This window comes from Nematostella vectensis, chromosome 12 (assembly GCF_932526225.1).
Source record: "Nematostella vectensis chromosome 12, jaNemVect1.1, whole genome shotgun sequence".
Lineage (NCBI taxonomy): Eukaryota > Metazoa > Cnidaria > Anthozoa > Actiniaria > Edwardsiidae > Nematostella > Nematostella vectensis.
In genome coordinates this window covers 10,431,747-10,445,140 of record NC_064045.1, presented here as the reverse complement: position 1 = coordinate 10,445,140, position 13,394 = coordinate 10,431,747, and the positions used below count along the sequence as shown (strand labels likewise).

Sequence of the window (13,394 nt, the reverse complement as noted above, 5' to 3'; positions counted from 1 at the left end):
TATAATTAATTATTATTATTATTTAATCTTGAATCCTTGTTCTGGTAATTCAGGTTATGGTGTGCTTTTAGGGCTGCTGTCAGGGCCGGGCCCAGTTAAAAGTAAATTTGTGTTCAGCTCACTGACAATTTGGTGCTTTTCTTACCCACCTTCAGAAACCCAGGGGTATAAACGTTATAGGGAAATACCCCTGGGTTTCCTAGGATGATCATGACATTGCTTTCTTTGCCAAAAGCTTGTGATCCTAGATAAAGGTCTAAAGAGACGTTGACTGACTTAATACTTGTTAACAAAAATAATTATTTGTTTTTGTTTGTATATTGTACGACAGTTACACACTAACGAGCAATTAGTGTTTCACAATTTTATTATAAACTTAGCTCTAATTATAAATATAATAAATGATATCTTCCCCTCATCTTTCATTCAGTAGCATGGCATTGAATTCAAATTCATAAATTTCTTATTGACTTCTCCTTTTCATTTCATTCATTTGATAGTGGAGTTGCAGTAGATTCTTTTGATTCTGTTAGAGCCCGGGAATCATGAAGTAACACGCTGAACTCCACTCCCTGAAAAAAAAGTAAAAACAAAATTAGGGGGTCAAATTTGCATATGACTTTGGCCTTTATCATAGTCCATTCATGTGGGAAGCTTTACCTTACTAATAATAGGGACTGTCATTTTTTAATCACTAAGTGACAGATGGACTGACTGACAATAAATGACTGACTGTCTCACTGAAAGATCCACTGGCAGACTGACTAGCTGACTATCTCACACTGACTGGCTTGCAACTGTTGCCTAAATGCTGACTGATTCATTGCCTGACTTGCTGACTGACTGTTACAGATAACAGATAACTCTCACTGGCTGACTAACCAACAAATGACTGACTGGCTAAGTGACTCACAGACTTACTGACTGACTGAACTGGCAGTCTGATTCTCTGGTTGAATTACCAAAATAGGAGACCTAGACATACAACAATATACCTGATTTTGAGCTGCCCTGACAAACGCTGCATTTGCTGTAACTGTGGTAGCTTTGAGGGTGTCACCCGTGCCAAACACAATCTTAGCGCGCGGTCGAATACTTGCACTTTCTTTGAGTCTCAGTGCACGAGGTGATGGCTCATCATCTACAACAGACACCCTGTCCAGAAGCCTCCTAGCCAATAGGCATCAAGTATATGTCACAAGTGAGAATGGTTGTGCATTACCAAAGCAGGCCTTGAAATATTGGGGGAGGGGACAATACAGAGACATTTTTAAGATTTTGGGTAGAACTTTTGGCTAGCCCCTACTGGGCGCATTTGAAAACTGGGGCTCCCAGACCATTTGGTTCATTTTTGACATGGTGGTCAGTGAATAATTGTACAATGTTGGTTGGTTTGTATGCACATGGCAGTTAGTTTGTGATTGCACATGGTGGTCAGTGTGGGATTGCACACGGTAGTCAGTGTGGGATTGCACATGGTGGTCAGTGTATGATTGCACAAGGTGGTCAGTGTATGATTGTACATGGCGGTCAGTGTGTGATTGCACATGGTGGTCAGTGTGTGATTGCACATGGCGGTCAGTGTGTGGTTACACATGGTGGTCAGTGTATGATTGCACATGGTGGTCAGTGTATGATTGCACATGGTGGTCAGTGTATGATTGCACTTGGTGGTCAGTGTGTGGTTGCACATGGTGGTCAGTGTGTGATTGCACATGGTGGTCAGTGTGTGATTGCACATGGTGGTCAGTGTGTGATTGCACATGGTGGTCAGTGTATAATTGCACAAGGCGGTCAGTGTGTGATTGCACTTGGTGGTCAGTACATGATTGCACATGGTGGTCAGTGTATGATTGCACTTGGCGGTCAGTGTGTGATTGCACATGGTGGTCAGTGTGTGATTGCACATGGTGGTCAGTGTGTGATTGCACATGGTGATCAGTGTGTGATTGCACATGGTGTTCAGTGTATGATTGCACATGGTGGTCAGTGTGTGATTGCACTTGGTGGTCAGTGTATGATTGCACATGGTGTTCAGTGTATGATTGCACATGGTGGTCAGTGTGTGATTGCACTTGGTGGTCAGTGTATGATTGCATGTGGTGGTCAGTGTGTGATTGCACTTTGTGGTCAGTGTATGATTGCACATGGTGGTCAGTGTATGATTGCACATGGCAGTTAGTTTGTGATTGCACATGGTGGTAGGTGTGTGATTGCACATGGTAGTCAGTTTATGATTGCACATGGTGGTCAGTGTATGATTGCACATGGTGGTCAGTGTGTGATTGCACATGGTGGTCAGTGTGTGGTTACACATGGTGGTCAGTGTATGATTGCACATGGTGGTCAGTGTATGATTGCACATGGTGGTCAGTGTATGATTGCACTTGGTGGTCAGTGTGTGGTTGCACATGGTGGTCAGTGTGTGATTGCACATGGTGGTCAGTGTGTGATTGCACATGGTGGTCAGTGTGGGATTGCACATGGTGGTCAGTGTGTGATTGCACATGGTGGTCAGTGTATAATTGCACAAGGCGGTCAGTGTGTGATTGCACTTGGTGGTCAGTATATGATTGCACATGGTGGTCAGTGTATGATTGCACTTGGCGGTCAGTGTGTGATTGCACATGGTGGTCAGTGTGTGATTGCACATGGTGGTCAGTGTGTGATTGCACATGGTGGTCAGTGTGTGATTGCACATGGTGTTCAGTGTATGATTGCACATGGTGGTCAGTGTGTGATTGCACTTGGTGGTCAGTGTATGATTGCACATGGTGTTCAGTGTATGATTGCACATGGTGGTCAGTGTGGTGTGTGATTGCACTTGGTGGTCAGTGTATGATTGCATGTGGTGGTCAGTGTGTGATTGCACTTTGTGGTCAGTGTATGATTGCACATGGTGGTCAGTGTATGATTGCACATGGCAGTTAGTTTGTGATTGCACATGGTGGTAGGTGTGTGATTGCACATGGTAGTCAGTTTATGATTGCACATGGTGGTCAGTGTATGATTGCACATGGCAGTTAGTTTGTGATTGCACATGGTGGTAGGTGTGTGATTGCACATGGTAGTCAGTTTATGATTGCACATGGTGGTCAGTGTATGATTGCACATGGTGGTCAGTGTGTGATTGCACATGGTGGTCAGTGTGTGGTTACACATGGTGGTCAGTGTATGATTGCACATGGTGGTCAGTGTATGATTGCACATGGTGGTCAGTGTATGATTGCACTTGGTGGTCAGTGTGTGGTTGCACATGGTGGTCAGTGTGTGATTGCACATGGTGGTCAGTGTGTGATTGCACATGGTGGTCAGTGTGGGATTGCACATGGTGGTCAGTGTGTGATTGCACATGGTGGTCAGTGTATAATTGCACAAGGCGGTCAGTGTGTGATTGCACTTGGTGGTCAGTATATGATTGCACATGGTGGTCAGTGTATGATTGCACTTGGCGGTCAGTGTGTGATTGCACATGGTGGTCAGTGTGTGATTGCACATGGTGGTCAGTGTGTGATTGCACATGGTGGTCAGTGTGTGATTGCACATGGTGTTCAGTGTATGATTGCACATGGTGGTCAGTGTGTGATTGCACTTGGTGGTCAGTGTATGATTGCACATGGTGTTCAGTGTATGATTGCACATGGTGGTCAGTGTGGTGTGTGATTGCACTTGGTGGTCAGTGTATGATTGCATGTGGTGGTCAGTGTGTGATTGCACTTTGTGGTCAGTGTATGATTGCACATGGTGGTCAGTGTATGATTGCACATGGCAGTTAGTTTGTGATTGCACATGGTGGTAGGTGTGTGATTGCACATGGTAGTCAGTTTATGATTGCACATGGTGGTCAGTGTATGATTGCACATGGTGGTCAGTGTGTGATTGCACATGGTGGTCAGTGTGTGATTGCACATGGTGGTCAGTGTGTGATTGCACATGGTGGTCAGTGTATGATTGCACATGGTGGTCAGTGTGTGATTGCACATGGTGGTCAGTGTGTGATTGCACATGGTGGTCAGTGTATGATTGCACATGGTGGTCAGTGTGTGATTGCACATGGTGGTCAGTGTGTGATTGCACATGGTGGTCAGTGTGTGGTTGCACATGGTGGTCAGTGTATGATTGCACATGGTGGTCAGTGTGGGATTGCACATGGTGGTCAGTGTGTGATTGCACTTGGTGGTCAGTGTGTGGTTGCACATGGTGGTCAGTGTGTGATTGCACTTGGTGGTCAGTGTGTGGTTGCACATGGTGGTCAGTGTGTGATTGCACTTGGTGGTCAGTGTGTGATTGCACATGGCGGTCAGTGTGTGATTGCACATGGCGGTCAGTGTGTGATTGCACATGGCGGTCAGTGTGTGATTGCACATGGCGGTCAGTGTGTGATTGCACATGGCGGTCAGTGTGTGATTGCACATGGCGGTCAGTGTGGGATTGCACATGGTGGTCAGTGTGGGATTGCACATGGTGGTCAGTGTATGATTGCACATGGCGGTCAGTGTGTGATTGCACATGGTAGTCAGTGTATGATTGCACATGGTGGTCAGTGTATGATTGCACATGGTGGTCAGTGTGTGATTGCACATGGTGGTCAGTGTGTGATTGCACATGGCGGTCAGTGTGGGATTGCACATGGTGGTCAGTGTGTGATTGCACATGGCGGTCAGTGTGTGGTTACACATGGTGGTCAGTGTATGATTGCACATGGTGGTCAGTGTATGATTGCACAAGGTGGTCAGTGTGGGATTGCACAAGGTGGTCAGTGTGTGATTGCACATGGTGGTCAGTGTATAATTGTACATGGTGGTCAGTGTGTGATTGCACATGGTGGTCAGTGTGTGATTGCACATGGTGGTCAGTGTGTGGTTACACATGGTGGTCAGTGTATGATTGCACATGGTGGTCAGTGTATGATTGCACATGGTAGTCAGTGTGGGATTGCACATGGTGGTCAGTGTGTGATTGCACATGGTGGTCAGTGTGTGATTGCACATGGTGGTCAGTGTATGATTGCACATGGCAGTTAGTTTGTGATTGCACATGGTGGTCAGTGTATGATTGCACATGGTGGTCAGTGTGTGATTGCACATGATGGTCAGTGTGTGATTGCACATGGTGGTCAGTGTATGATTGCACTTGGTGGTCAGTGTGTGATTGCACATGGCGGTCAGTGTGTGATTGCACATGGTGGTCAGTGTGTGATTGCACATGGTGGTCAGTGTGTGATTGCACATGGTGGTCAGTGTGTGATTGCACATGGTGGTCAGTGTATGATTGCACATGATGGTCAGTGTGTGATTGCACACGGCGGTCAGTGTATGATTGCACAAGGTGGTCAGTGTATGATCGCACATGGTGGTCAGTGTATGATTGCACATGGTGGTCAGTGTGTGATTGCACATGGTGGTCAGTGTATGATTGCACATGGTGGTCAGTGTATGATTGCACATGGTGGTCAGTGTGTGATTGCACATGGTGGTCAGTGTATGATTGCACATGGTGGTCAGTGTGTGATTGCACATGGTGGTCAGTGTATGATTGCACATGGTGGTCAGTGTATGATTGCACATGGTAGTCAGTGTATGATTGCACATGGTAGTCAGTGTATGATTGCACATGGTGGTCAGTGTATGATTGCACATGGTGTTCAGTGTGTGATTACACATGGTGGTCAGTGTATGATTGCACATGGTGGTCAGTGTATGATTGCACATGGTGGTCAGTGTGTGATTGCACATGGTGGTCAGTGTATGATTGCACATGGTGGTCAGTGTATGATTGCACATGGTAGTCAGTGTGTGATTGCACATGGTAGTCAGTGTATGATTGCACATGGTGGTCAGCGTATGATTGCACATGGTGGTCAGTGTGTGATTGCACATTGTGGTCAGTGTGTGATTGCACATTGTGGTCAGTGTGTGATTGCACATGGTGGTCTGTGTATGATTGCACATGGTGGTCAGTGTGTGATTGCACATTGTGGTCAGTGTGTGATTGCACATGGTGGTCTGTGTATGATTGCACATTGTGGTCAGTGTGTGATTGCACATGGTGGTCAGTGTGTGACTGCACATTGTGGTCAGTGTGTGATTGCACATGGTGGTCTGTGTATGATTGCACATTGTGGTCAGTGTGTGATTGCACATGGTGGTCTGTGTATGATTGCACATTGTGGTCAGTGTATGATTGCACATGGTGTTAGTAGCAGATGCAAATGTCTACGTCTAAGTAATACACAGAATGCATATTCTATATTATATTTTATGTTATTTTATATTTTACCTTGCTCTCTCCTTTTCTTTTTCCCCACCAATAGTTTGAATTATTGACTTGAAGTCTGTGACAGCTGATTTACAGGCAAACAGCTCCTTGCCTTCGATACAAAAACTTAAGTCAACTGGTGTATGTGATTTGCTGTAGAAAATATCTAGTATTTTTGAAAAAATTATGGCAACAGAGAGAGTTTAAGATCTGTTAAACCTGGAAACCAGCACAAGGTACCAGCTAAATTCAGCATCAAGACAAACCCCATTACATCTACATCAGGTAACAATGACTTTTATCATAGCTACAATTCAATAACTAAAATCCTCAAATGGTTTGGTACCAGATGCACATTCAGTGTTTGCTGGAAGAGGATGATATTAAGGCATAGATTACAAAAAAAGTTGGCCACCATTTGTAGTGTATTAGCACACTTTACTTAAGTATCATATAACATGACGTTATTGATAATGATTATTTGTAATACCATATAAGGTCATGGCGTATGCCATAAGTTGTAAATACTGTGATTAAAGATCAGTCTATATTCGCAAACCAAAGAGTGCGGTTATGTTAACTGACTCCAGAATATATATTGAAAGACACTAAACTCTTCACTAAGAAAAGGGTGTGAGCACTGAATAATGTTTAAAAGCAAAATAAGCATTTAACACATTGACCCCTGAACCGGCCTGTACCGGCTTTGGGAAGTACCCACAACCCAAAAAATTCATAAATTCAAAATAAACACGACAAGATGAAGATACTCAGGCATCAGTCTAAGGGATAAATGGTCTTGCAGATATGCATCCAACCAAGGTGTTGGCATCTACTCTTAAGCCAAATAATAGCACAGGTTCTTTGACAAATCTCAAATCGAACAAGGAGAGAAAAGCAGAATCACCCCTCTCAATAAAACGCTCAAAATACCACACAAGGGAGAGAGATCAGCAAACACAGCTCAAGACACAAATAGATACCTTTATTCTGATCCTCCAGGTACATTTCCTTGGCCTCAAAACACAATGCCCATTCCTTGAAGGATTGTACAACCACGAAAATATGTTTACGTATTGCAAAGCATTCTGGGAGATACAGGGGAAAATTCACGAGGGGAGGGCCAGTCAACACTCCTCTCCCCAAAGTCAGATGGTTTTTTATAAGTCTTTTCACCCCGAAGCCAAACGAATCAATTCCAGGTCATACAGACCCAGAATAGCAGTGTAAACAATTTTGCAATCAATTTGGTTTCAGAAAAGACACCATTTAGGAGAGCTGTGGTGATTCATTAGAAAATTATTTTCTCATCCGGGCAAAGCCAAACAAGAAAAAATCATCATGAATCCACCTTTGCTTGCAAATATCCATAAGCAAGGCACTCAATTATGCCCCAAAAGACTTCATGATGTCCTGAGACACTCTCCTAATATGCTCATAGCTGTATTTTTGATGAAAAATACAAGCAACCATCAACTTGTGCTGGCTTCAGCACATCGACGAGGGATTAAAAGTGGGGACCGCAAAGCACTGTTGGAAAGCTTGGATACGGCTGACTAGGTGCAGCTGTGTTTGACTTTGACGGGCTGTATAAAACTCAGAATAGGGGGGGAGGTATCTGTTTTCAGTCTGTTTTTTGTAAATTCAGCTCCAAAAAAGCCAGGAGTCAATGGGTTAATTTAATTAATTTAATCTTTAATTTAATACACAAAATGTTAAACTAAACAACAACAGAATAAGCAATAAAATGATCATTTTTCAGTGCCTTACCTCTACAATATTCCTCAAGTTTTGGTAATAAAGGATCTTTTAGTTCCTTTTCTGCTTGACAAGTAAGTACTGAGTCCTGGGGAAACATCTTGACTTATTAGAAAAAAACATCCTGACATTAACCTGGAAACAGACACTTCAAAAGCTACAGAAAATAGCTAACATGATAACATGATAAATCAAGGGAAAGGCTTGTTTCAGATACTGTGGATAATTTCAGGAAAAAAAAAACATGTCTACTTCCAAAGATTTCCACAAGCAAACATTTCAGTGTTTACAGAGCAAAAATGGAAAACTTTGGCTTTAAAACCCTTGGATCTTTTCTTTTTTTGTGCTTTTGCAATTCTAAGAAAAGTCAAAGAAACATGTAAATTTTCAAAATTCAAATTGCAAATTGCAAAATGGTACTTATTTGAAACAGGACGCTGAAATCAAAATTCAGACTCCAAATTCAATATGAATCAAATTTTTGGAATTAATCTGAAAACAACAACAACTCCAACAAAGTAGTTAAGGAGTAACTTCTGGGAGCTTATTTATATTTTTTGTGCCTCACAAGTATTTATGATAATTATAATATATATAACTTTTCAAAATCATGCTTGAGGAAAAAAGGCTATGGCTTATCTATGTTCAATACATATTTTCTAAAGTTCAACTATAGCTACAGTTTTACCCTGAAGATGAAGTCCCTTCCACCATTAGTGACGGATGATACGTAGGCGATCATGGAAGAGACATCCAAATTCAAGAGATAGCTGATAAAATAATGGATATCATTATCATACATGAGAAAGACAAGAAAAAGATAAGTGTGACAGTCTTTTCAGTGCTTTAATAAAATCTAGCAGAAAGATGTAATTATGGTTGAAACATGCTGAGATTCATTTCCATTTTTAAACTTGACTCAACAATCTGATGTCTAAAATGATAAAATTATACCAAGTCCATACATCTTGTGTTCTTGCCCAAGTTGGTCAGCATCAGGTTTAGGTAATTCCATTGTTGGCTTTTCCTCGCCTGGGTTTCCTATAACTTCCCCTTCAACACAGACCCCAATTTCCAGAAGTGCCTCTGAAAATTTTAATAGATATTTGAAAGGGTGGTCCAGGATTTTTCAAAAGATGTAGAAATGGCAGGTGATAAAATCTGTGGATTTTAGTTATGGTAAGTGATAATATATGTGGATTTTAGCTCCCATGCATTTTTGCTACAATTTCAGTTGGGGTATGTGGTTCCAGTCCACCATTGAAAATAACCATAAACAATAAAAATTTGATAATTTCTCAACAATATTTGATTACAAAAAGGTATCTGAGCAACTTAGATTAGAATAGAAATGGATGCTTTTTTTACTCCATAGTGTAGGGTTATCAATGGGTAAATCAGAGACTTGCCAAGGAACCGAGACCCATGTTTCAGAATTTGAGCCCAAGACTTTTGTCCAATTTCGGAATCTGAGCTTGAGAGTCTTGTCAAATTTCGGAATCCGAGCCCAAGCATTTCTGAGCTTGATTTTGGGTAACTTGCTCAAGGTAAGTCATAAACATCAGTTGAAAAAAGAATAAGTAGAGTTACAAGACAACCTTGGTACAAGGGGAAACCCGTAGCATGGTAACAACATAAAATAGATAGCGTTTAACAAAATCAGAGGCTCCTAGCTAGATCACATTTTGAGATTCGGGGACCATGGTAAAAAAAAGGAGGCTCCGAGACCAAATGAGACTTCGAGACATGCGTAAAAACACCAGGATTCTAAGACTTTGCAAACATTTTTGCCAGAATTTCAAGGTACCCAACACTACCCCTAAGTGTGCAAATGGCCAACTGATTAGCCTGCAGTAATTATTAAATGGTGGTTTAACATGATCACTCATACCATCTGTGTTACCAGGGAATAAAGTACAAAAAAAGTGTAATTACATTGTTTATTATTAAAACATACTTGCAACATCCTCAGTGACACCATTTTGGAAGGAAAACACTACGATGGGAGAGACAAAGTGGACCTCGTTTTGGACTGCACATTCTTTAAGCTCCTGGCATCATTCAAAGGATATTGTAAATACAATCAGCAGAGGCTCATTAATTTAGCTTATACATACTTATTTGGTTAGTTAAACAACACAACAGCACTGAAAACAGTGTTGAATTTCACTGTACCCATTGTACAGTCACTATGGCGATATGGAAACAGGGAAAGCTTTGGTTTATGAGGAACCATTCACAAATACCAGCAAGTATTCTCAAGCCTATGCCTTGCTTTATTCTAAGCTCCCAGTGTTTCTAGCTGTTATATGCAGTAAATTTGTTCCATGCTAGCAGAGGTATCTTAACCACCAAAGAAAGATTATCTCTCACATGACTGAGAAATCAATTGTTGCAACAATACCAAAGTGCATACTCAATACAGAACTTGCTCCAGCAAAGGTCTTTCACATCTCTCTCATTTTTCTCTTCACTTGAGCATACCTGCCAGCCCCCAGACTTAAAAAACCAGGAGATTTTTAGGGGGGAGGGGAGGGGTACTCTTATTGTTGTTGGGTACCCTGTGGTCAAGTGAAAGACAAAAAAAATGAAATCGATATTTCCCCCCACCCCCAAGAACTTTGGAGAACTTTTGGGAAGTTAATAAGGACATGCTACTCTGTCATTTAAGGGCACAATCACTTGAAGTGCAATAACTTTTTGGTAAAACACTAAATTGACTGGACTAATGGTTCAATGTTAAGAACATCAATTTCAACTACTTTTTGAGAGGCCAGCATTTTCATTCCATCGTATCCTGACCACTGAGAGCCTAAAAATGGGGAGGGGGCACTGACTTATTTAGGAGCAGTGTTGATTTAAAGCCCATATTCCAGGGATATAAATAAAATTGTATAGGGGGGGCATTCTCTCCCATGAAAATTTTGCCATTTTCAAACATTTAAAATGCTAATTATTGCTAAAACCACATGGCGGAAAAACATGAAATAACGCTTGAAATAAGACGGAAAAGGCAGAAAATTTCTACTTAGTGAGTGATAGCAAACAAAATATCAACTACATACATAGCGCAAGGATGATCGTGAAAAAATAAGCCAAAATCTGGGTAATTGCATTTTGGCCTCACGTTATTTGTGTTTTGAAAACCATTCCACAAGGAACCATTGTAAGAAATCAAGTCTTCTATCTCGAATTGCACAGGTTTTTCCGTCATTTTCCAGGTTTTTCCGTCATGTCTGCACCTATATATAAAACAGCATCATTAGCTCCTTCCCACCAGAATTCCTATTTTTTTCATACCGCCAATGAAAAGATAGTGGGCAGGTAGGGGAGAGGAGAACTTTGACATGAATGGAAATTTGTTAATTTATTGATGGAAATTATCAAAAGCAAACTGCAATAGACAAAAAAGAGAAAAAAATAGAAGCAACACGTCTGGGGTTCTCCTTAGAAAAATTTTGAGGTTCCAGACTTTAAGGAGGCTTGGAAATTGATCAGAATACCTGTTAAAAAAATAAGGGCCTCTCCTAATCCTTGTATTAAAATTTGAGACCCTCCCCTAAATCGGAGCTGAATAGAATCGCAACCCTCCCCCTAAACATAGCAGTCATCCCTCCCGTTTAAAAATGGCCCTTCCCTTACAAACTCGCGCGAAGACACGGCTCCAAAGTATGAGCCAATTTCTCAACAGTTCGTGCGAAAATTGTCTAACTTGGTTGGTCGATATCTGAAAGCATTTTGGTATTGCGGTAGTCCTGTGTTCTGCAAGAAACGCCTGGAAAAGGCTGCTCGTTGACTATTTAGTTCGAAAAAACTGAAAACATCATAACTTGAATTACAAACTATGAGATCTGCAGAACTTTGTGGCTAAAATCCAACTTCTACTTACAAAACAACTCGACTGATTAAAATTTGGTCATAAATCGGGAGATTTAAGGTAAAACCGGGAGACCGGGAGATTTGATAAAAAAACGGGAGTCTCCCAGCAAAACCGGGAGAGTTGGCAGGTATGCTTGAGAGAGCTCTGTTATCAAGGAAAGGCATTTCCTGCATTTTCCTTTGCCTGTCCAGTGGTAACAGTATAGTATGTTATAAGACTATAACACCGAGCTTTATGGGCTATTTCTTGCTCTTACATACCTTAGCTTGCTCAGTCAAATCACGGTCACCAAAATTTCCTTCCCCTAAAAGACAGTGAAATATTTTTTGTCTTTACTGCAAAAAAAGCCTAGGCCTGGTACAAACAATGCAGCTTATTTTATTTTATTTCTTTGTCTTTACCAATTTTGATACATATATATTTTTGTTATAACCCACCTTGCCATATTCTATGAAGAGCGACAGGATTTCTTGCAATAACTTTGATCCAATTAGACCCTTTCTTGGCAACAACATCAACGGAGATAGCTACCTGGTCCGCCTCGCTGTAAGCCGGGTGATAGTAGTATGATTTAAATAAAGCAGTGACACCCTCTGCTTCCTCTACTGTCTTTATGACACCTTGAAGGTGAGATAGATTTGTGCTTTTTACATAGCTTGCGTCGTTTGACTTTTTGTTTTTAACCTGTAAAAAGAAGATGAACAGTTCAAATTAACCTGAATGTCAGTGCTATCAAATGTGTAATTTTATGTTAAGATTAAGGAGGCCCGTCTGGTATAAGCCTTGTGGTTTCCTACGGGCCTACAAGTCACTCTCTGCAGAATCATTACTATTACCCTTTACTTAATTTAAAAAAATGTGAAAAAAATAAACTGAAACTGAACCGAAAGTGAATTACTAACCTCGATTTGATTATCATTCCGAGTAAACTGGGCCTCACTGAAAAACAAATGATCATAATAGTCTCTTACCATTTCTAGAAACTTCAGCTCTGCTTTTATCTTTCTTGTCAATTTTCCGATTCCTTCGATGCTTCTTTGTTCAAGCCCCATACATCTGGATAACAACCCATGTCCGAGTTTTACACGTTCTAGCAGTAGCTGCTTGAGTTCTCTAGACTCTTCTTCTGCCATGCAAGTAAGATTAAGTAGTGGTTTACTTTAGAATGGAACCCTGTAGAAGATAAAACAACAAAACACACTTTTTACGCCGCCATTTTGAATTTTATGAAGAGACTGGGGAGAACCAAAGGCATCCTGAAGGCCCAGGTAACCTAAACAAGAAACCTCGCCTGGAACGGCGAGCAATGTGCATGATGACGACATTACTACAATGCTATAGCAACCAGCTTATTCCCAAGAGACGCAAGCAAGAAAAGGACCCCGATATTTTTCAATGTACATCTCAGCGAGCTGTGCGTGGCGTAACCGACTAAGACAGGCCTGGGATCCTGGTTATTGCCCCCCCATTAATGCGCGGGTACCTCAGGTCCCTTTGT

At 41.5% G+C, this 13,394-nt stretch overlaps 1 protein-coding gene across 1 annotated transcript; it reads right to left on the bottom strand.

Moving 5' to 3' along the window:
• Nucleotides 1–349: 349 nt before the first annotated feature.
• On the bottom strand, nucleotides 350–13,156 carry LOC116607807 (UPF0415 protein C7orf25). Its single transcript, XM_032369262.2, has 10 exons — nucleotides 12,868–13,156; nucleotides 12,334–12,580; nucleotides 12,157–12,200; nucleotides 9,974–10,067; nucleotides 8,982–9,102; nucleotides 8,705–8,786; nucleotides 8,029–8,104; nucleotides 6,280–6,370; nucleotides 996–1,170; nucleotides 350–572 (listed from the first exon to the last, which is right to left on the bottom strand). The coding sequence occupies exons 1-10, from the start codon at nucleotides 13,027–13,029 to the stop codon at nucleotides 486–488; spliced, it is 1,179 nt and encodes a 392-aa protein (XP_032225153.2). The 5' UTR covers nucleotides 13,030–13,156; the 3' UTR covers nucleotides 350–485.
• Nucleotides 13,157–13,394: the final 238 nt, after the last annotated feature.